We start from the raw sequence: 24,286 nt of genomic DNA on the forward strand, positions 1-24,286 counted from the left end.
CAGGGAAACAGCCCAATGAACATCACCGCAGAGGAGCCAATCAGCTAGATGTTGCTGGGGCCGCTGTGAACCAATCATCAGCTGGCAGTCTGAAGGGCGGGGAAACAGCCCAATGAACATCACCGCAGAGGAGCCAATCAGCTAGATGTTGCTGGGGCTGCTGTGAGCCAATCATCAGCCGGCAGCTGGAAGTTTGCTGGCAGCTGGAAGTTTGCTGGGGCCCCTTTGGCTGTGGCTCTCAACATCTCCCCCTCTCTGTTTAAACAACAAGCATGTGGCTTGGGGACCGTGCCTGCCTTAGGTTGTCCAATACTACATATGGTCCTTACCTGTCTTCAGATGAGCTGACCTCAGGGCGTCAGCCTCCTGTCTTAGGTTGGTACCATTGTAATTGGATCTTACCCGTCATTGACTACCGGTCCAGTATACAGCCACACCTGTGGAGAGGTCTTTGTCATGACAAGCAGAAGGGAGGAAGATACACCAAGCCAACTGATGGCTCTTGTTGGAAAAATTGTACCACCAATGACATCATCAGCAAAAATACCCCAACACTACCACAAGTCGCTGCACCAACAAATAGTTCACAATGCATAGTCTAGGCAAGTCTAGGCAAGTTCTGCAAGTTCTGCACATAGTCTATGCAAGTTCTGCAAGCAGTTCAGTGATGGCTATTGCAGAAGCTGTAGATTAGTTTTATCTTTGTCTTCACCGGCACTGGGATGAAGATAGGAATTCTGGCAATAATTGCTAAAGAAAAGATTATGTAACATTCCAGAAGGCACTAAAAGAAAACAATTTTCTTAACAATTTACATTGTCTTCACCGGCACTGGGATGAAGATAGGAATTCTGGCAATAATGGCTAAAGAAAAAATTGTGTAACATTCCAGAAGACACTAAAAGAAAACAATTTTCTTAACAATTTACATTATTTTGAAGAGAATTATTAAATATAATGAAAAGGTAAGGTGAGAATTATTAAATATAATGAAAAGGAAAGGTGAAAGTAAACAAACAGATCTGTTAACCTCCTTTTTTGTTTACATATTAAAATGATCATTAACAGTTATTTACCCAATTTAAATTGAACCATTTAAATCACGTGAATAAAAAAAATATTTGGATCCATTTTTTCATGAGCGCTCATCATATATGATATATGGACATACGTACATTCAAACATATAACACAAAACACAAGTGTGCACACATAATATAATACATACAACACATAACATAATAGTAAAGGCCTTATAACTTTTTACAGGTGAAATCTCCTTTGCAATGTTTAAAAACTCTATAGTCAAAAAATAGAACTGATCAGCAAAATATTAACCTAGGTCTGTATGAGCTCAAAAAACAAACTTAGAACTTCATGATATGGGAAAGGGCAATAATAAAACAGATATTGAAAAAAGCATCCTGGTTCTGTTGCAGATGTAAGAATAGCCAAACTGGAGTTTTGGATATCAGCTGTTATGGATTTGAGCCAAATCATCTTCTTTTTGGTCTGTAGAAATCGCTTTAGTTAATCTCTCTGGAATCCAAATCGGCTGCTGTTCTCCCTGTGGAAACACACAAACAGGCCCCCGGCTCCAGACAATCACTGGGTCAGGACCTTGGTTAATCTCTCTGGAATCCAGATCGGCTGCTGTTCTTCCTGTGGAAACACACAAAGAGACCCCCGACTCCAGACAATTACTGGGTCAGGACTTTTCCATTGTCCTGTTAGAATATCTCTCCAAAGTACCTTGGGCTTATGTACATTTTTTGGACACATATGCCTTTCTGCAGCACTAAGTCCTGATGAATCCAAATTTAAAAAGTTTAGAGTAAAAAGGGTTATTTTAAGTTTATCTTTGGGGAATATATACCCCTTCCCAATTCCGTCTTTTTGCTTTAATAAGTACATTTTAATAGTTTGATGAGCTCTTTCAACTATGCCTTGTCCCTGTGGATTGTATGGGATTCCTGTTATATGAGTAATGCCAAATGATGAGCAAAATTGTTTAAAAGAGCTAGAAGTATAACCAGGGGCATTATCTGTTTTTAACTGTTTTGGAATGCCCACAGTGGCAAAATTTTGTAAGCAATGAGCTATAACATCGTTAGTTTTTTCTCCGGCATGAAGGGAGCCCATCAAAAATCCAGAAGAAGTATCAACTGTAACATGCAAATATTTTAATTTTCCAAATTCTGGCAAGTGTGTGATGTCCATCTGCCAAATATGGTTAGGTATCAATCCTCTAGGATTGACTCCAAGATTAACTTGTGGTAAAAAGGTCACACAATTTTGACATTGTTTTATTATTTGTCTAGCTTGTTCCTTAGTTATTTTAAAATGCTTTTGTAAAGTATTAGCATTGACATGGAACCTTTTATGAAAATTTATAGCTTCTTCTAGTGTAGAGAAAATATGTATGTCATGTGTAGTTTTATCTGCTAAATCATTGCCCAAACTAAGGGCTCCAGATAATCCTGTATGTGCCCTGATATGTCCTATAAAGAATGGATCTTTTCTGTCCCAGATTAAACTTTGTATAGTGGAAAACAAAGAGAAAACAGTAGAAGAAGGGGAAATCCTACCAGCATCTTCAAGGGATACTATAGCATTAACTATATACTGACTATCAGAAAATAAATTAAATACAGAATCTTTAAACATCACAAAAGCTTGTAATACTGCATTAAGCTCTACCTTTTGAGCTGATTGTTTGGGTACTAAAAATGTAAAAGTTTGATCAGGTGTAACTATTGCTGCTGTACCATTATTTGACCCATCAGTGAATATATTTGGAGCATTCATGATAGGTGTTTTTCTTGTCATTTTTGGAAAAATTACAGGATGCAATGACCAAAAAGACAATAAAGGATTAGATGGTAAGTGGTTATCAAATGAAACATTAGATTTGCACATGATTATTACCCAAGTATTTAACTCATTAGCTAATTCATCAATTTGATTCATAGTATATGGAGTAATAATTTTATTGGGAGAAATTCCAAATACTCCCTTTGCTGTTTTTATTCCTTTGAGTATTAATTGTCCTACAGCCTCAGGATACCTAGTAAGAATAGTGTTAGGAGAATAAGATAAATGTATCCATAATAATGGACCTTCTTGCCAAAATACTCCTGTAGGAATATTTTTTGTTGGTAGTACAATAAATAATAAAAGCAAACTTATATCAATTCTATCCAAATGCATATTTTTCATATATGTTTCAATGATTTTTAATGCCTTTCTTGCTTCAGGCGTTAACATTCGGGGTGAATTTGGATCTGATGGACCTTTTAGGATATCAAATAAAGGTCCCAATTCTCCTGTTGGAATACCTAAATAAGGCCTCATCCAATTTATGTCTCCTAATAACTTTTGAAAGTCATTAAGTGATTTGAGTTGATTTACTCGTATTTGAATTTTTGGTGGACGGACCATGGTTGAGGATAATAGAACTCCTAAATAATTAATTGGAAAATTTAATTGTACTTTATATATTGCTATCTCTAGATTATAATTTTTTAATAAATTTGTAAGTGTGGCATAACATTCTAGCAATGTGTTTTTAGCTTTGTGTGCTAATAATACATCATCCATATAGTGAAATATTTGTAGTTCAGGATTTTGATTTCTAAGTGGCTGGATTACTTTGTTAACATAAATTTGACACATAGTTGGGCTGTTAGCCATCCCTTGAGGGAGTGCTTTCCATTCATATCTCTGATCAGGACCTTCATGATTTAGTGCAGGGATAGTAAATGCAAAACGTGGACTATCCTCAGGATGAATTGGAATTGAAAAAAAAAACAATCTTTAATATCTATAACTAAAACATACCAAGTTTTTGGCAAAGCAGACAATTGAGGAATCCCCGATTGAGCAGGTCCCATAATGACCATTTCATTATTAATGGCTCTTAAGTCTTGCAATAATCTCCATTTACCAGATTTCTTTTTGATGACAAAAATGGGAGTATTATGGGGAGATACAGAAGGTTGTATATGTCCTTCCGCTAATTGTTGTTTGACCAGATCATGGGCTACTTGTATCTTTTCTTTAGTCAAGGGCCACTGAGGAACCCATACTGGTCTTTCTGATTTCCATGTAATTTTTATTGTCTCAGTGGCCCTTTGTGAAAATCCAACCCATGTCTGTCTGTTCCTTGATCTATTTGTATTGGTGCTGCTATACCTTGTTCTTGTTTTTCTAATCTTTTTCCTTTCCTAAAACCTTGTCTAGCCATAATAGTGGGTGCATTTTGATTGATGTTATTTGTTAATGTCAAACCTAATTGATCTAAGACATCTCGTCCCCATAAATTTACGGGAAGATGATCCAATACATATGGCTGTATAGTTCCTTCACATCCTTCAGGATCCTTCCAATCTAACACCATTGCGCTTCTATCGGGATTAGTCGCCACTCCTAGGCCTCGAAGCGTTTGAGTGGCTTGTTGTAATGGCCAATGTTTTGGCCATTCTTGACGAGAGATGATGCTAAGGTCTGCACCTGTATCCAGTAGCCCATTAAATTCATGTCCTTGAATATTTAGTTTTAGCATGGGGCGAGAATCTAAATTTAAAGAAAGCATAGCCCAATCTACACCTGTGGAGCCTAATCCCTTGGAACCTCTTTCTACAGCATGACTGGAAAATTTATCATGTAGGCTTGGTATTATTAGTAACTGTGCTATTCTATCTCCTGGTGAAATTATTGATATACCCTTTGGAGAACTGGCTATAATTTTTATTTCACCTTCATAATCGGGATCAATTACCCCAGGACTTATCAAAAGTCCTTTTAGAGTAGAAGAGCTGCGTCCCAATAATAAGCCTACTGGTCCTTTGGGAAGAGGTCCTTTTACCCCTGTGGGAATGATTTGAACTCCCATCTCTGGAGTTAGTACTGATCTGGTGGAGGCGCAGATGTCCAACCCTGTGCTCCCTCTGGTTTGTCTGATGAGGGATCTGATGGACAATGTGTCCTGGTCACTACCCTGATGGGGTTGCTGGGTTCCTCCAGTGCTCCGTATATTTGTGGTTTGGGGCCCTGGAGGATTGGGGCCCCCTGTCCATTTTTTGGCAACGGAGCCCGATGCCTTTGTCCACGATATTGTGGATAAACACCTTGTCCTTGTTCGTTTTTTGATAATGGAGTACCCTCTATGGTGGTTTGAGAACGGCATTCATTAGCCCAATGTAATGGAGTACCCTCTATGGTGGTTTGAGAACGGCATTCATTAGCCCAATGTCTCCCTCTATGGCATCGTGGGCAAATACCCGGTATTCTACTCCTTTGATACTTAGTTTTGTTAAACCCTCCTCCTATGGGGCAATTCCTTTTAAAATGTCCTGTTTGTTGACAATTGTAGCATGTTCTTGGCCTGGTATATAAAGCCTGTTTTACTGCAGCTGCCACAATTTGCCCTTGTTCATTAATGTCTCTGGCATCTAAAGCCTATTTTACTGCAGCTGCCATGACTTGCTCTTGTTCATTAATGTCTCTACATAATTTAATATATGTGTTTAAATCTTCCTGTTTCCATGGTCTAATGATATCTCTGCACCAACGATTCACTTGGTCATAAGCCAGTTGTTTTATTAATGGCATTGCTTGTTCTGTATTCCCAAAAACTCTGGTAGCTGTTTGAATAAGCCTATCTACAAATTCAGCGTAAGGTTCATTAGCTCCTTGTATTACCTTAGATAATTGACCTTGTAAACCTCCATGTCCTTGTAAAGTTTTCCATGCCTTAACTGCATCTACAGCAATTTGTGAGTATACGCCAGGATCATATGCAATTTGTTGCTGCCGATCCTCATAAGGTCCCTTTCCTAACAACATATCTAGATTTCTCTGAGAATAACCAGCTACTGCATTTCGCCTAGCCGTCTCCTTGCAAAATTCCTCATTGGCAACCTTCCATAACAGGTATTGTCCTCCATTTGGCACAGGTTTACAAATATTAGCCCAATCTGCTGGCATCATGTTTAAGTTGGTAATGGATTCGACCAAGCTTACAGTGAAGGGTGCTTGAGGACCATAGGTTGTTACAGCCTCTTTTAGCTCCTTCACTGTTTTGAAATTTAAACCCTGGTAAATTCGCTGCCCTCCTACCTCAAATACAGGGCATACTTGAGATCCTGTCTCAGGATCCCAACTATCAACTGTGGGGGTTGGGCGTCTCCTAGCATATGGAGGTGGTGCTGTTGATTGGACACTTATGTCCTCTAGTGATAGAATGCTGTTAGTAGCAGTCTCCTGTAGAGGTGGTGCTGATGGTTGGACACTTACGCTCTCTGATAGAAAAGTGTTATTAGCAGTCTCCTGTTGTAACTTTTCCCCTGATGGCTTTTTCTGCTCTAAACTTCCTTCCTCTGTCTCACTAGCTCGAAAGACCTTCTCTTTTACTTGAATCTTTTCCTCTTTCTGATTAATTTGAGAGACCTTCTCTTTTACTTGAATCAATATGTCTTCTCCTTCCTCTACCTTTGTCTGAATTGAAGGCTTTGGACTAAGCGAACCAGATACCAACGCCCACAATGTCAATGTGCCAACTGGCAGAGTCCCTGGGTTGTTCTTTTCTATTCTTTTTAAATCTTCACCATGATGGTTCCATTGTGATATATCTAACAACTCCTCCTTAAAAAGCCATGGGCTACATTGTTGTATTGTATCAACGTATGCCCTGACTGTTCTTGATTTTACTGAGATGCCTCCTTCCTCTAACAATTTACTTAACAGTCTTTTGGTTTGTTTTTTACTAATTTCTGTTCCCGTATTTCTACTATAATACAACACAACAAGATGACGCCAAACAAAACCGAGACAGAATGCAATAAAAATGGAACCACACAAAATCATTATATCACCCTTTCTATCCTCCTGACATGTGCATCCGTCCTTTCTCCCTATCTTTTTCTCAGACGCAAATAATTTTTCCTCAGATATGAGTGGTTTTTCTTCCGTCTCACTCATCTCCAGGGACAGGCAAGTTAAAACAAAAATGAAGCAAAACAAAAGAGGAAACTTAGAATGGCTACCCATCCTCTCGCCCTGCCCTCAGGGGCGAGCAGTTTACTTACCCTCAGTCGCTCCCCGTGCGAGCCACCAAATGCCGCAGTCTGGCTGGGCACAATTCAGGAGCCACTTGTCAAAAGAAACTAACTTTATTTTTAGAACTACAAACGCCAAACAAAACAGCTCCTCAGGAAAAAACCCTCAGAGCCCAACTGCCACCACCGGCTTCCCACAAGCCTCTCACCCCCACACAACCCTCACCACCTCCCACAATCCTCCTGTTCTTGAGGCCCATTGGCTGGGTTGTGTGGGCGGAGCCAAAGAAGTCCCCCAATGAGCAGCTCCGTGGAGGAGCCAATCAGCTAGATGTTGCTGGGGCCTCTGTGAGCCAATCATCAGCTGGCAGTCTGAAGGGCAGGGAAACAGCCCAATGAACATCACCGCAGAGGAGCCAATCAGCTAGATGTTGCTGGGGCCGCTGTGAACCAATCATCAGCTGGCAGTCTGAAGGGCGGGGAAACAGCCCAATGAACATCACCGCAGAGGAGCCAATCAGCTAGATGTTGCTGGGGCTGCTGTGAGCCAATCATCAGCCGGCAGCTGGAAGTTTGCTGGCAGCTGGAAGTTTGCTGGGGCCCCTTTGGCTGTGGCTCTCAACAGTCCCATGTGTAGGAGGGGATGTGTTCCTGGTGGCAGGGAAGAGAACCTCCTTAGCATGACTATGTGTAGGAATTTGGGGTTGGGATTACGTGGGGGGTCATGCAAAAGCTTCGGAATGTTAGCCTTTGCATGTATGTAAATACGGAGCTAAAGGAGTTCTTGGCAGTATTTCTATGGATGTACAGTAGACACGCTAATGCTGCAGGTGTCCAGCTGCAGAGGAGACATGCTCAGTGACTGCCAGTGCGGAGTCAAGTACATCATTCCAACCAGACCCGCACCGAGCTTCCAGAGGCCAGGGCCTCTCAAGGCTATCATGAAGCACTCAAGTGCACACTCTTGTGTCTGAGTCTGTTTTGTGTAGTGGCAGTCAGGACCAAAATTTTCAGTGCATCTGCCTCTTCCACCCACAAAGGCAGCCTGCATCCCAGAGCACACTTGGTGCGCAGATCCCTGGCCCATTGCTGTCATCTCAGTGAGATGAGAGTGTGTCTGTGCATTGGCAGTTTGGTCCTTTGAGCTGAGTGGAATGTGGCTCTCCAGGGGGAGGGGGGATGGCAGGTACAGGCAGATATTTGTACCAGGATTGTTCTAGTAGCACATTGCAAGAACCCAGGGGGTATATGGAGGCCACACTCAGGTAGCAGGATAACAAGCTTGTGCCCTTGTATATGTAGCTGAGATTTCTCCTGAATGTTTGACCACAGTCTTCTGGGTAGCTCCTCTAAAAGCCATTCTCTGATGACATTTGTGCCACCCTCATCCAGGTGACCTGTCAGGAGACAGTGACGAGCCTCATCCGCAGGGCCTTGGACCAAAATTTGTTGCCGCATGAGGATGTGGACAACTTTGAGCTGCTGAGATTGATGTCTGAGAATGAGAGTAAGTAGGACAATCAGACAGTGGGGAGACATGATCCACAGTGGGCTCAGGATAACTCACAGCCAAGAGAAAGTGGGCCTTGGGCCCAAAATAACAAAGTGTGGTGGGCCTGGCGGAGACTCTCAGGGGTTGTGGGTGTTTTGTGGTATAATCCTTGAGTGCCACCTAACAATTCTCTCCACTTCGCTCTGCAGAAATCAAGGTCTCTGACCAGTCACTGGTGTGTCTGTCCATGAATCCGGGAATAAAATATTTCATCGTGAGGAAACGCCCCCAGGTCAAGGGAAAGGAGGTAAACACCTACCTTATTCAAGCTGTACTTGTTCTTCCATTCCACTCCCACCTGGGGAAATAAGAAGCCTCATCACCTGGACACATGTGCTAGAAGCCCATAGAGCCAACTGACAGGCTGGGGTGGCTCTCTGTTTCTGGGTTTGCTGATGTTCCATCCCCCACAGTTCTCAGAATCAACCTGCAAGTCCTCCAGGCTGCTTTCCCACAAGCAGGTGGGAGACACCTGCTTAATCCGTGTGTACTTAGAAACTCAAAGTCCAAAGATGGCCAAGACTGTCCTGGTAAGCCTGGGAGCACGGGTGTCCCCTGGTGCTTACACCTGGGTGGGGAGCAGACACTGGTCCAATGCCATTTACTACTCATGCCCTCTTGCATTGGAGCTTCTGGATGATCAGGAGGATAGATGGGAATCAAGAAGGGAGAGGTCAGTGTGAAGGGCTGGAGCTGAGATGAGGGAGAGCAGCAGCTTGTCCACCGCCATGTCTGAGGGAGTCTGTGTGTCAGGTGGCAGCATGCAGTCTAGAAGGGCAGGGGCATGTATGGGTGACAGATGAGAATAGGACAGGACCTAGGTTGCAGGTTCCCTTGTATGGGATGCTGACGTCTATGGAGGAGGACAGCAGTGTGAGGTTCTGCATGTTCCTTGAACAAGGAGCTGAGAGGGTCTCTCTGCAGAGTCGATATGGATGTGGAGCAAGCACACTAAATGTCCAGGTAACCCAATGACCACCCTTGCCAGATGAGGTGCCCTTCTGCACCCCAGCCAGCACTGAGCCTCTGGAGGCCAGGAGCTCTCGTGGCTATCTTTCAGCACTCCTGTGTGTGGTCATGTTCCTGGGTCTGTTTTTGTCCCTGGCAATCCAGACCAAAGCCTCTAGGTTTTGTGCCTAGGCCATTCCCAATGCCGCCTGCATCCTCGGGCAGACCTGGGATCTTGGAGGCTATTGTCCCATTCCTCCCAACTTGTGGGATGAGATTGCATCTGTATGCAGGTAGTGGGGTCCTTTCACTTCGAGAGGAGTGCAGCTCCACAAAGAGCAATGGCAGGCCCAGGAAGTCCTATGTACGAGGATTGGGCGAGTAGCCTGTGGGAAGAGCCCACGCGATGAGCAGGAGGCCAGCCTCAGGTAGTAGGGTCATGGATGTTGCCCTGTATTTAGAGTGGAGGTGCCTCCAGAATGCCCCTGCCCACTGTCCTTGAGTAGTCACTTCAAGGCCCATTTCCTGAAGGCCTGTCTCCCATGCTGCTCCAGGTGACCTGCCAGGATAGGGCTCCTGACGTCATCCTCAGGGCCGATGAGTTACACTTGCTTACTGAGGAGAAGCCGGAGGAATATGAGCTGGGCCAAATCATCTCTCACCGTCAGAGTAAGTGGGACAATCAGATGGCAGAGAGCAAGGGTCAGGATGTGGACTCAGGTCAACTCTTAGCACCAAAGAGTAGTCTCTGACCCCCAAGAATACTCCAACAGGGTGTGTTGGGTTCGTGCACAAACACAACTGCACTTCTGCTGGTGGAAGGTCTTGAGGTCCAATGGTACACCCCAGTGGATATTGTGGCTCCCCACCAGGTGCCTCCCCTGGACATGAACAGGCATCCAAAGCTGACATCAGTGAGGAGTGAGGAGGAAAGCCTCTGTCCAGGAGCAGTATGCTTTCATGGTCTGGGATAGGAGTGGTTTCAGAGGAACATGGGAATGCATGGGCTAAAGAGGGAACTGGCATTCTGTGGACTGAAGCAGTAGGATTGAAAGCCTTCTGTGTGACCAGAAAACCACTGCCTGGGCAGAGCATTGCCAGGATTCTAGCAAGCAGTAACAGGATGAAATTGGGAAGAAAACACAGCCTGGGACACAGCCTGAATCTTCTGTGTTTGGACATATCCATGGTCTTCCGCACCTGAGTTCACTTGCCAAGGAGTGATCATAATAGCCAGGTTATGACCCCTAACTAAAGTCAGATGAGGGCTTGCTGAGCACGTCTGTCACAAAGCTCATCTGATAATAATGCCAGTGCTCTTTTTTTTTGACACAAACACCCACAGCAGCCATGATCCCAGCCTCTCTACACTGAAAACTACCAACTCTATGTGAGTTCTAGGTTAAATTTTCTCCTATCCTAACCTACTAAGTCTGTTGGGTTAGTAGAGTCGTATGGAAGAGGAAGTCTGTGTGGGGCCTTGGTAGCCTAAGAAATTGATAGCAGAGACCCAAACATCCAACCCAGAAGGGATGGAATAAAGGCTCTAGGATAGAGGCGGAAACAGGTGTTCAGAGGAAGGAGAAGCTGGCTGTTGTATTCCCCCACTCGGGGTCATGGCACCACTGGACAATTCACCATGTTGGAGGGAAGCAGTCCCTTTGCTGGTCTTTGGAGCCATTGTTCTCAGTAGGGCAGCATTTGGGATGTGGCCACCATTCTGGGAAGCCTGGTTCACATGGAGGCGGGCACCAACAATGGCAGAAGCATGGCTCAAATGTGGTATCTGTTCTGGTTAGCCTGTCCTCACTGTGGCCATACTTGAGGAAAATAACTCAGAGGAGGAATCCTAGGCCTTTTCTCCGGGTTTCATAGCTTTCTCTTTGGTTGTGCAATGAGCCTGTCCATAAAGCTCTAGTGTGTGGCAGCCCTGGCCAAACAGGCATAGAATGGGAGAGAGAGAGAATGTGGCTGGGAGAGAGAGAAAGACAGATAGGAGATAGAGGATGAATGCTACCAGGAGATGGAGCATTGAGAGGAGCCAACAGGGCCAAGATAGTTACCAAAGGCAAAACCTAATTCAGGTCTTCCTCCACCCATGCCCAACCTTTCTTCCAGTCCCTCCCACCTCCCAGTAATGGATTCATCTTGAATGAGAATTTCACCATCAAATGCTTCCCTCCAAACTCACCTGTGAATTTGGCTGATGTGGGGACCGAATCTTGGGCACACAAGCCTTTCATGGGAGATTCCATATGCCAACCTAGTGGTGTGCTTTTGCAGATCCAGGAGGAACTGGAAGGTTCTACAGTCTAAAACCTTTGGAAGCAACAGACCTTAGTTCTGTTGAAGTGCTCTGCATGGTTTTTCCTCGGGGAAGACTACTGTGGATGTCTTTGTTGATATTGGAGCTGAATTGGAGAGCTCTCAGGTCTGTGGCTCAGGTCCTTCCTGACATAGGTTCTCCCATGTTGGGGGTTCTTGTGGTGCACCTATTGAGTGCCACTTTCCATCCTGATACCCCTCTCCCCAGAGCTGAAGATTCTTCACGACATAAATGTTTTCTATGTCATGAACACTCGCATTCAATACGACTTTGTGCTGAGGAAGAGGACCATCCAAAGGAGAAGGATGAGTAGATCCAGTCCAACCTCCCCCTTATGATGCAATGGAGGCTCAAGCTCTCCACAGGATCCTTGGAAGAACAATTTGCTGCTGTCTTGCTGGGCGGTGCTGAACATCCCACGATCTTTGACATTCACTTCTTTAAGTATTTGCTTCAAACTTTTCAAGTTGCCAATCTATAATTTGACAGTAGTTCTTTGTTATTTATTCCCTTTAGTAACACATTCATTACTATATTATTTGTTGTTTAAACCAAGTACTGTTTAAAATATAATCTTTTTGTTTTATGATCTACTTTGATGATTTGAGTATATTGATTGTAGCAGCTATTCCTAGAGGAAACAAAAATCAAAAGGAAGAAATGTTTCATTTGTTCAGAATAAGTTTTGTTTTTAGGAGTATGGGTCAGTTTTGCAGCGGGAGCAATGCAATATTTTATATACTGTGACACAAATACACACAAAGATACACACAAGAGCACATAAACTCATTGAGAGATAGACAGGGTGAGTTGGTCTATGCTGAAATACTTCTCCAATTTTGGAATATTGTCAATTCCATAAGATGTCCTGTGAATGAAACCCAAGTCTAAAGATGGCATATATGTGTGCTTCACATGCAGCTCTACACATAATGTGAAGGCAATTTTATCTGATATATTTAGTGCCCCTAGTTTTGACTGTAAACTGTCCCCTGAGTTCAGGTATGGAATTTTCTACTTGTAGCCTCATAATGAGGATCCATTGTTTTGATTTGGGAATATTTCTGATTTTAGTTTTTCAGATTGGAATGATATATGCCATATATAGCATATGTATGGTTTCTAAAATTTCTGCTTTGAATGATAATGAGTGTCATCCATCTAGGAATCTGTAGACCATAAACAATGAATGAATGCCTACTGTTGCCTGGATTGTTCTGCAGAATCCTGTAGCATCTGAGCATGCTACACAGGGCTTGCAAAAAAACAAAAAACAAAAAACAGGTGTAAGGGCTGCACAGGGTTTGTCAAAAAGTCCAGGTCAGATGGTCCTGCACAAACCTGAGCTCCTAAAAGTGTCCACCACAGCATAATGGCCAAGGAGAAACACACTTCCACACAGAAGATGGGAAGCTTCCTTATGAAGGTGATTCTAGGAACAGGACCCTCTTGCTAGGACACTTTTTGTATTGGGCCAGAACTGTGTTCTGAAAGTACTTGCTGAGAAGAGCTTGGAATTTCAGAACAGAAGCAGTTCAAGCAAGGAGCTTCAACTTGCAGGAACAATGTGTGTGTGTGTGTTCTTAGTGGGCACTTACGGGCTGTCCCTGGTTGAACTGGAGTGTGGCAGAACACTTGTATTAATTGGCATTCACGTTTTCATATTGAAGCATCTGTACCATCTGTCATCAGATGTGGGGCCCTGCATTTTATTCTGAAAAGTATGAGTTATGAATTTCAAAGAAACTTTTGAAAATTGATTTTCTCAGTATTCCACTGCCTTCCTCAAATTTGTGAGCTAAGGGACAACAGCTCCCTTGGTAGCATCCTTTTTCTATCTGGCAGCAATTGCACTCGGAATATGCTTTCTGAGAACTGCTTGGAAGTGCAGAAATGAAGCATATTTTGCAATCACCTTCAACTTGCAGGAACTAGTCTTGTTGTAAGTGAGCACATTGGTGTTTTGTTTGTTTGTTTGTTTGTTTGTTTTCTTCCTGGCTGAACGAGAATGAAGCAGAACTGCTTCTGAGAGGTGACAGAGAAGCTTTCACATTGGTTTTTCTGTGCCATTAGTAAACAACAGTTGGCTCATATAGGCACCTGCACTCCAAATGTATTTTCTGAAAAAGTTTGACAAATGGATTTCAAAGAAATCAAGTGCCATTCATCTTCTCAGCAGACCCACATTCCTTGTCAATATTGGTGATCCTAGGTAAGATTGCTCTCTTGCAAGGACAGTTTGTATTTTTGGAAGGAAATGAGTTCTGAATATGTGTCCTGAGATCAATTTGGAGGGGGTGACCTGAAAATGGACTCACACCTAGAATAAATAAAGAACTCTTCTAACTGAACAGTAGAAGAAACCAAACAGGGCTGGGAATGTCTTTCAGTGGTTACGCTCTTGCCTAGCATGTTTGTGGTCCTGAGTTCAATCCTCAGTACTGTGGGAAAAAGAAAAGCAAAGCCAAACAATCCAACTAGAAAATGAGCAAAACACATGAACAGACATTTCAGCAAAAAGGATATGCAGATGGTTAAGAAAAAAACACACATATATGAAAAGGAGGTCAGTGTCATTAACTATATAAATTAAAGCCATAACGAGATGTCACTATATACCCATTGAGCAGCTTTAAAAATGGTGACAATTCTACATGCTAGTGAGCATGCAGAGAAAGTGTATCTCTTACACATCACTGGTGGGAATATGAAATGCTAAGATGACTTTGAAAAACAGTTTGGCCCTTCTGCTATCTGTATATGGGGTAAAATTGGGAGTTCATAACCAACTTGAATCTAATGTATGAAATATGATATGTCAAGAGCTTTGTAATGTTTTGAACAACCAATAAAAAAATAATAAAAAAATAAAAAAGGGATAAACTAAATCTATATATCCTGATACAGAAAAAAAAAAAAAGAAAAACAGTTTGGCAGTTTCTTTAACTGAGCAGATACTGATCGCACATCTAGAAATCTTAGTACTTGGCATTTATTCCAGAGAAATGAAATCTTATTCCTTTGCAAAAACATCTGTGGGATGGGTATGTATCCCAAAGAATGGAAATCAGAGACTCAGGATATATTCATAACACCCATGTTCATAGCAGCATTATTCACAATATGCAAAAGGTGGAAATAACCCAACTGTCCATTGACAGTTGACAGAATAAACGCCCAGGAGATGGAGTGATATATGTGTACCAGTTGCATACATGACACATGTATGGAGTCGTGTGTGTGCACACATGTGTATGCAATGTTATTCCGCCTTAAAGAGGATGATTCTGCCAAGTGCTACAAAAGGATGAAAGTTTAGGACATAATACTAAGTGAAATAAACCAGAAATAGGAAAAATACTGTGTGATTCTACTTGCATGAGGTACTCAGAGTAGGCATACTTCTTGAGACATAAAGGGGAATGGTAGGGCTGAGACAGGAAGGGGGAGTTAACATATAGTAGGTACAGTTTCAGTTTTTCACGATGTAAAGAACTTTTTCCCCAGGGAAAAAGTTATATTAGGGATGAATCTAGGGATGATCTGCCACTGACCTGTATCACTAGCTTTTTATTGTTTTTATTTCAAAGCAGGGTCTCACTAAAGTTGCTGAGGCTGGCCTTGAATTTGTGATGCTCCTGTCTTAGCTTCCTAAGCAGCTGGGATTACAGGCATGTGCCACCACACCCAGCACAGAGGAAACAAATACTATGGATAGAAGGTGGTTTTAGTAGCACAACAATATGAATTTATTTAATGCCACTAGGCTTCACCCTAAAAAAGTTCATATGTGTTTTACCACAATTTTTACAGTTTAAGTGTCTAAAAAGTGTTCATGAGTGTTTATGATGGCTTTGTTTGAAATAGCCCCAAACTGGGAACAAACCAAATATCTAGAAGGGTAAGTGGTTAGACAAATGGTGGTAAGAATAAGTCCTTAGTAATAAATGTAAGAAACTACAGAACAACTTGAACAGACATCAACTGTCTCAAGGCAGACTCAAGCCATCACATCCTATAAGTCCGTTTAGGTAACATCATCGAGTTTACAAAATTATAGATATGAAAAATAGATTGCCAAGGCTTCAGGATGGTGGGAGGGAGGAGAGAAGAGGGATGAGTGTCTGTGCAGGTGAAAGCAGGCATCCTTGCGGAAATAGAGGTTTTGTATCTTGATTATGGTGGTGGTTACAGAAATCGACCTATGCTACAACTGCATACAACTACACACACACACACTTTCACACGAGTGTATGAAAAACTGCTAAAATCTGAGCAAACTCAGTGGCTTACACCAACACCAACTTACTGGTTTTCACATTACAGTTCTGGAAAACAATAACATTGCGGGAAACTGGGTGAAGGGTGCAGGGGATATTTTTGTATCAATTTTGGAACTTCCTATGAATCTATAATTTTTTTCAAAGTTAAAAGTTAAAGACAAACAAGCCAACCAAAATTAAAGCCAAACTTGCTACTGACATTACAGCATTTGAAGGCTTGACCTCAACACAGACCAAGCCAGGTGCCCGGTGAGCTGGGCTGCCCATAATGAACTGGCCTTGTCTCATTACTCTGCCACAAAGTGCAGCAGTGCCCAACTGTGCCAGTCTTGATAGGCTCTGGCTCTAGTTTGCCAGTATTTTCACTTTTCTATATATTTGGACATTCTAATCCTGATCTGAAGTGTTAGACACCATTTGAGCAGGATTTCTTACAACATATTCCTCGTTTCTCTGTGGCAGATTTGTGAATCATTTGTTCCCAAACTGCATACAGTGGAGCCTGAGGTGAGGAAAGAAAACAGGGCCTAGGGCTGGGATATGCCTGTGTGAGGACCACACGTTGGAATGAGAATGAATGCAGAGATGCATGTGAGATCCCAGCAAAGTACTTCATCTCCAAAACTCCAGGGCTTTCCTGGAGCGGGTTTCAATTTCTCCACACTTCCTCTGTCTTAGGATCCTCCCTACACTTGGCCTGTCCCTGCCATGGGTACCTTGCGAGCCAGGGTCCTCAGCGGTTGCCCGACCTCACTGTTCTGCAGGAGCTTCCACCTCCAACTGACCCACCCGCCTCTGGGGCGCGGGACGCCTGGGGCTGGCCCCGCCCCCGCCCCGCCCCCGCCCCGCCCCGCCCTGCCCCACGCAGCCCGCGCCAGAGCAGTCCTTGGCTATGGCTGACCAGCCTATGCTTGGCCCTTTGGGACATTCCCTCCAACCAGATATGGGCTATGGCGTGGTCCTCGGGTCTCGCATGTCCCGTCGCAGGCTGGGAACGTCCTGGCAGGAGGAGGGAAGGCTGTCGCGGAGGGAGGCAGCAGTGGTGCGCGCTGTGGACCCCGTGCCTGCTCTAGGCGGCGTATTTTCACGTGAGCTTGGGGACAGGGCGTGGAGCGCCTGGGAGCCGGGCTCGATGGAGCCTGCAGGTTTCCAGGCAGAGGGAGGCAAGCAGCCTCCCGCTGCTCTCCCATCCAGCCTGTGGTCGCTGGGTGCCCTGCGCGTGTTCCTTGCCTCTCTGGGAGTAGGGGCGCTTGGCTGTAAAATGACCGCCAGCTGCACAGTTTACCAAATGGCTCCTGCATGCTCTGTGAAGGGAAGGGAACTGGCGAGCATCACTTTCCTAGCAGGCAGGCACGACCCCGGGGTCACATGGTGATGTCCACCGGGGTTCAAGGCTGAGAGGCGCTTGTGAAGCTCTGAAGGGCGATGGTCATTCTCCAGGTGGAGTGGGAGAGCACTGGCCTCAGTCAGTTTAATTTGTGCTGACAGGTTGCCTCAGTGCAGAGACTCAGTACAGAGATGACTCTGATGTCAGCACGTGGTGTCGCCTCCCCCCTCCCCGCCTTGCATGCACCTGAGGAAGGCGCCCTGCTGCTCTGCCACATAAGGTTGGCTTCAGGGCCACTGTGTGGCGGCCACCTGCCTTCTCTGCATTATTTTGTTGTTAGGTCCACAGTCCTGCTTTTCTAATTCTGAAACCCAAAGTCCCCTAAAACCCACAGAGTTCTTTCTTAGTAACTCATTTTGCAGAGAAAAAAAAAAAAAAAAAACAAAACCTGACCAGGGATCTTTGGCAGAATGTCTGGTCTTTTTTTTTTTTTATTATTCTTTTTTTTTTTATTGGTTGTTCACAACATTACAAAGCTCTTGACATATCATATTTCATACATTAGAATCAAGTGGGTTATGAACTCCCATTAGAATGTCTGGTCTTGATATTCTTCTTTTGTCCTTGTAATGTTCTCCTCCTATCCCCCCACTTTTTTTCCTTCCCCCTTCTCCTATTTCAAGGCCCCATTTAAATAGCTGGTTGACTTCATGAGCCCTAAACTGTGTGCCAGGACTCACTTCGTCTGTTCATGCATTTTCCCTGTCTTCCCAATCCCTACACGGAGTAGATTTTATTATTACACTGTTACCATGGTGGAGGGAGGCACACAAATTGAGCAAGGGACATAAGGGTTTTTTCACCCAAAATGCCTGGCACCAAAGTCTGGCTTTCCCCCTCTTTTTCCTTCTCGTGTATAACCATTTTTCAAGTTGTTTTTTCAGCCACATTGAAATACAACTCACATACCATAAAGTTCATCCATTTGAAGCGCACAATTCACTGGTTTTAATATTTTTACAAACCTGTGCACTCACCATTGTAAACTAGTTAGAACAGTTTATCACTCCAAGAAGGCAACTTTTTAGTTATTGCCCCCAGCTGCCCAGTGGCCCTCAGCTGCCCAAGTGGTGCCCAGGCCCAAGTCACCACTGATCACTTTTCATCTCTTACCTTTAGGTCATAGGTGCACTTTGAGTTAAGTTGTGCCTAGAGTGTGAGGTGGGGCTCCAACTTCATTCTCCTGTAGGTTTGAACGCTGTTGTTCCAACACCATTTATTGAACCCATTTTTTCCCCATTGAGTGGTCATGGCCCCTTTGCCAAAAGCCAGTTGCCCATAAGTGCTGTCCCGGCCTTTCTGGAGGACGACGCTGTGTGAAGGTTACACAGGGCAGTGCAGCCAGAGCCTGGTGCGTGGGGCTCCAGAGGGCAGAGGGTCAGGGAGGTTTTGTAAGAGCTGCTGTGCTGCAAACCAGGAGGACTGGTGGAGACACAAAAGTGTATCAGAGTGAGCTCAAGACTAACTGCAGGTCTGGACGGCTGTGGGGAGGGTGAGGCAAGGGCAGCAGGAGGCTGGTGTGGAAGGCTGGGGCCACGTGGCAGTCCTGCAGGCTGTGCCCAGAATTCCTAACTGGCAGCAGGGATCCAGGAAAGGACATCTCAGGGCTGTGAAGTGAAGAAGCCACCTAGTGTAGAAAGGTGGTAATTTCCAGGGGAAAGGTGAGAGACCCACTAGGAGACCCTTACCCTATGGCCCAGGGATGCAGAGCCCTGAACAAAGAACTGGCAGCAGGATGAGAGCAGAAGTGTGGCCGCCAGGCAGAAGAATTTTTAAGGAGACAGCCAGGCATGGTGCCTGGTTGGATGGGAGGGTGAAGAGAAGGTGAAGCCTTGGGGCAGCTGCTTGGCCAATGGCCTCTGAGCCTGGAAATCACTCGTCCACATCTCTCAGTTCTTTAATTCTGTGGACAGTATAATCTGTGGGTGTTTATTGTGTTTGTTTTTTTTTTTTTTTGCAGGGTACTTGAGAATTGCACCCGGGATGCGGAGCCACATCCCCAGCCCTTTTATCTTTGAGACCTGAACTTGGGTTCCACTTGCCTAAGCCTCCTGGGTATCTGGGCTTGTGGGTGTGAGCCACAATAGCTGCTCAGGTTATATTTCAATGTTCCTCTTCATGTGGGAACGCATCTTTAAAAATGTTGTTTTGCCTGGGGGCCTGGGGACATGGCGCAGTGGAAGAGCACCTGCCCAGCATGCCTGAGCTCTGGTTCTATCCCAGCACCAGAAAACAAAACCAATTTTTGCTGAGGGCAGTAGTCCTTGCCTGTAATCCCAGCAAATTGGGAGGCTGAGGCAGGAGAATTAGAAGTTGGAGACCAGTCTGGGCCACTTAGGGAGACCCTGTCTCAAAAAAGTAGTGGGGGGGATGTGGCTCAGTGGCGAAGCACCGGGACTCCAGTTTCGAGGCCCTGGGTTGAACCCCAGCACTGGAAGAAAAAAACATTTATTTATTTATTTACTTTTGGTTGACAGGTCGTTTCTGGTGCAGGCCGCTTTCCTGAACACCTTTCCACAGTTTCTGTTTTGGCGCTCAGCAATGGTGAGATTCATTTGGGAACTACCTTTTCCCGTAGATTTAATAATAGTTTCTGTAGATTTTAAAATGTAAATGGACAAAGCATATCCTTGATGATGGTAATGTACAGTCTTGAGTATTTTTCAAATTTCTTATGAGTGCAGTTGATGTAATTCAAGGCTTTAAAACATAATGGTCTCCATGGTTGAGCAGGTGCTGTGCACTGGGCTTAAACATGTCACCTCGTTCAGCCCTCACACTGGCTTTCATGAGATTATTCCCATTTAGAGATGATAAGGTGAGTCTCTGAGGAGCGTAGTGACTTGTTCAGGGTCACACAGCCAGGCCAGGCGCAGTGGTGCACACTTATAATCCCAGCGACTCAGGAGGCTGAGGCAGAAGGATCAAAAGTTCAAGAATAACCTCAACCACTTAGCAAGACCCTGTCTTAAAATAAAAAATAAAAAGGAGTAAGGATGTGGCTCTGTGGTTAAGCACCTCTGAATTTAATCCCCAGTACCAAAAAAAAAAAAAAAAAAAAAAAATCCCACACCAGTGATGGCAGGGCTGGTCAAGGAGCTGTCTGGCTGCTGTGATGCCCCCTCCTGTGGACACAGACTTCCCTTGACATAGTGCAGGGCCTCTCTTCTGCCACCCTCTGGGAAGTGGAGGCCAGGCCAGCCTTGCTGTGCAGGGAAGCCAGGCCCTTTCACCTGGGCTGTGTGGGGCAGAGCTGAAGTCCTGCTGTGCCCTGAGCTTCTGGGACTCCTGAGTGCTGGGCTTCCCTGTGGGTCTCCTGCCTTTTCCTCTTGGAGACCGGCCTATGAGATGCCTTGGAGATCCTGGGAGAAGTCCAGCTGACAGGGCTTTCTGCATAGTGGCAGATTTCCTAGGACCTGTCACACCCACTGTGAATCAACCAGTTTGATTTGTGGCTTGGTTGATTCACTCACTGATTTATAAACAACTCATTTGCCCCTTAACATGTGCCAGGCACTGCCCTGACCTGAGCTGGTAGGGGCCTGGGAAAGGCTTCTGGGAGAAAGACCAGCGAAGACCACTGTTGGCTGAGGGGTGGCTCAGGATGGGCTTTGGGAAGGAGCACTGATTTGGAGCGACACTTCCCACCTCTGCTTCCAGGTGCACGGACACCTGGGTTTCCTCCTCTGTAAATAGGGAGAGCTGTCCCCACTGCAGGTTGCTGTGCTACTCCTTAAAATATTAACTTCCAGGCTGGGGGTGTGGCTTAGAGGTTGAGCCTTGCCTAGGGTGCCCAAGGCCCGCAGTTCAATCCCCAGCACCACACCAGGATTAAAAAAAAAAAAATGACCTTCCATAAGGTAGTGAAAGACTCAGAACTTTCACTCCTAGTCCTTTCCTGCTCCTTCCCACCTTCTATGGACATTTTCAATTCTTTCACCTTCCTCTGGTTATATTTCTAAATCTGTTGTGTCTGCTGTTCTTCAATCAACATTGTTATGCTAATTGGAGATGTAACAGTCTATCCTTACCCCTACTTTCTTCCAATATAGGTAGAAGCACAGTTTGGACTGTATCACTGGACATTGCTTGTTATTAATTTATGTGCACATTCAGAGCTGAGCTAGGTAGTAGTCTACTGTTACAGTTTCTTTTTCCTGGAATTAATAATTGCCTGACTTGGGCTGGGGATGTGGCTCAAGCGGTAGCGCGCTCGCCTGGCATGCGTGCGGCCCGGGTTCGATCCTCAGCACCACATACAGACAACGATGTTGTGTCCACCAAATACTAAAAAATAAATATTAAAATTCTCTCTCTCTCTCCCTCTCTCTCTCACTCTTTCTTTAAAAAAAAAATAATAATTGCCTGACTTTTAAGAAGTCAATTGCTTTCCTTAGTACCTGTCACTGTATTTTTCTAAACGCTGCAACAGATCAGTCAGAAACAGTAATCTAAAATCTCTCACCAACCAGTTTGGTTTCATAGAAGAGACCCAAGTGAGAAGGAAGGAGTTCTTGGTGTGGAAAGTGATGTGTGCTGAGGTAGAATCCTGGGGGCCCTTGTGTCCCCACCTGAGGGGCTTCCGACTTGGGGATGCAAGGTGTTGCTTCCTGACTCTTGGGTCTCATGGCCTGAAATTAATAAGAACTCAAAGAATCAGAGCAGAGTCGATAAGTGAGATGATGGTAACCTGTAACTGAGCTTCAGAACGTGACTCAGGGTGACCTTCTGGGATTTCTTCTTTTAAACATTATGATACAGGGCAGGAGCTGGGGATCAGCAGCAGGGCGCTCACCTAGCATCTATGAGGTCCTGGGTTCAATCCTCACCACTACATAAAATAAATAAATAAAATAAAGGTATCGCGTCCAACTACAATTGAAAAATAAATATTTTAAAAAACATTATGATACAATGTTAGCACAGCCAGTTGTAGACTGCTGTTTTTGGTGGGATTGAGGATTGAACTCAGGGACACCCTATCACTGAGCCCTTTCACTGGCCCTTCTTATGTTTTATTTTGAAACAGGGTCTCTCTAAGTTGCTGAGACTGCTTCAAATTTGTGATCCCCCTGCCTCAGCCTCTTGAGTCACTGGGATTACAGCCATGTGCCATCGTACCCAGCAAACATGACTGTTTCTAATGTACACAAGGCCCTGGGTTCAATCCCCAGTTCTTCCCTTCCCCCCATTAAAAACTAGTGGCTATTTCCAAATTGTAAAGTTTATTTCTTTCTGTGTTTGACAGTTGAACTCTTTTAGGCTGGATACATTATTAGCTATGAATGATATTTCTGTCTTTCAAAAAAATCTGGGGAAGGGAAGAGGCATGGGGCAATTAATGATAGTGGAATGTGTACTATCCAAAGTACATGTATGAAGACACGAATTGGTGTGAATATACTATGTATACAACCAGAGATATGGAAAATTGTGCTCTATATATGTAATAAGAATTGTAATGCATTCTGATGACATATAAGTTAAAAAAACTTACATAAAAAAATAAACTCGGACACATTCTCAGTGTGAAAAAAAATCTGATAGTGATTTTTACTCTTCTTGAAATATATCAGAGGTCATATTGGTGCATGGGGCAAGATGAAATGTTATTATTAATTAAGATATTGTGGTGAAGAAGAAGGGGTTCACAAGAACAGCTAAAATGTGTACAGCAGAATGAGATTTGGAATGACAAAGTTCTGAAGTCTCATAGGCCTACATTTCTTAATTTATGAAACAAAAGGGTTGTTATTAAATGCTCTCTGGTAATTACAGATTATCCCTTTGTTTCATTGTTTGTATGCAGTGGAGATATTGTGACGGCTTCCTACCACCCTTAGATGTCGATCTCCCTGTCCTTACACACCTTCTTTCTCTGGCCCTGTGAGCCATGGTTGGTGCTGCTGATGAAGCCGCAGTGACTGTCCTCTGCATGGCTTCACTCAGACTTGAAAACAGCTGTTGTCAGGTTTTTGTTTTCTGCTTACCAAGCCAATACCCTAAAGGCCACTTTCCCTCCAGGGCTGTTTTAACCCTGTCATTTCTCTAGTGAAGCACAGAGCTCAAGAATCTGTGCATGCACTGATCTTGCCAGCACTGTCCCACTCCTGCATCACCACCTGTTCCTGTCACCTCTGCCTTCTTCCTCACATGACACCGCCATCCCTGGGACTGGTCAGATGGCTTCCTCTCAGACATGGCTGTTCTAAAACCTTTTCTCCAGTAATAAATGCATGTGGTTAAAAAAAAAAATCCCTCAAAATACAAAAATGCGGATCTTTCACATCCAGCCTTAAATGCCCCTGTTTTCTTCCACAGAGGCAGCCGCTCTTCAGTTTCTTGCGTGATCTTCTGGAGTTGTCTACAACATGCCTTCCCTGCCTCCCTGTGTTTTGAACATAAAGGGCAGGGTACCCTCTACACATTGAGTCTTGTTCTTCTGAACATTTCACTTGAAGGTCTTTCCTCATCTGCCCACTTCCCAGCTGCATACAGCAGAGGGCGCCATTTGCCCAGAGCAGCCCAGGAGCTTGGGCTGGATAATGCAGGGCAGAAACCCTGGCTGTACAGAGCTTTCTTGAGACTGGGACATCCACTGAGTGAAGCAACTGTATCCTCTCTAATGAGGATGGGCATTTAGCTGGCTATCAGCCAAAAGTTTGGTTTAAAGAACAATTGTCCTCAAATATGATTCTCAAAAGATTAGAATTTTTAGTGACTTTAGTGACAG

The 24,286-nt window shown here is 44.3% G+C and overlaps 2 protein-coding genes across 2 annotated transcripts in view; one reads left to right on the forward strand and one right to left on the reverse strand.

The window, feature by feature from the left end:
* The window catches only part of LOC308632470 (uncharacterized protein), a gene marked incomplete at its 3' end in the record, with an annotated part of 34,218 nt that extends 23,736 nt beyond the window's left edge, over positions 1–10,482 (forward strand). The window contains exons 8-12 of the mRNA XM_081264569.1: positions 8,450–8,564; positions 8,759–8,856; positions 9,023–9,139; positions 10,112–10,226; positions 10,430–10,482. Of these exons, the coding sequence (XP_081120695.1) occupies positions 8,450–8,564; positions 8,759–8,856; positions 9,023–9,139; positions 10,112–10,226; positions 10,430–10,482 (498 nt within the window). The remainder of the gene's footprint in view (positions 1–8,449; positions 8,565–8,758; positions 8,857–9,022; positions 9,140–10,111; positions 10,227–10,429) is intronic.
* LOC308632297 (myelin and lymphocyte protein) overlaps positions 1–24,286 on the reverse strand; it is a 357,374-nt gene that overhangs the window by 274,057 nt on the left and 59,031 nt on the right. The gene's annotated exons all lie outside the window — the stretch shown is intronic.

The sequence above is a fragment of the Spermophilus citellus genome, assembly GCF_964194105.1.
Source record: "Spermophilus citellus genome assembly, chromosome: 13".
Lineage (NCBI taxonomy): Eukaryota > Metazoa > Chordata > Mammalia > Rodentia > Sciuridae > Spermophilus > Spermophilus citellus.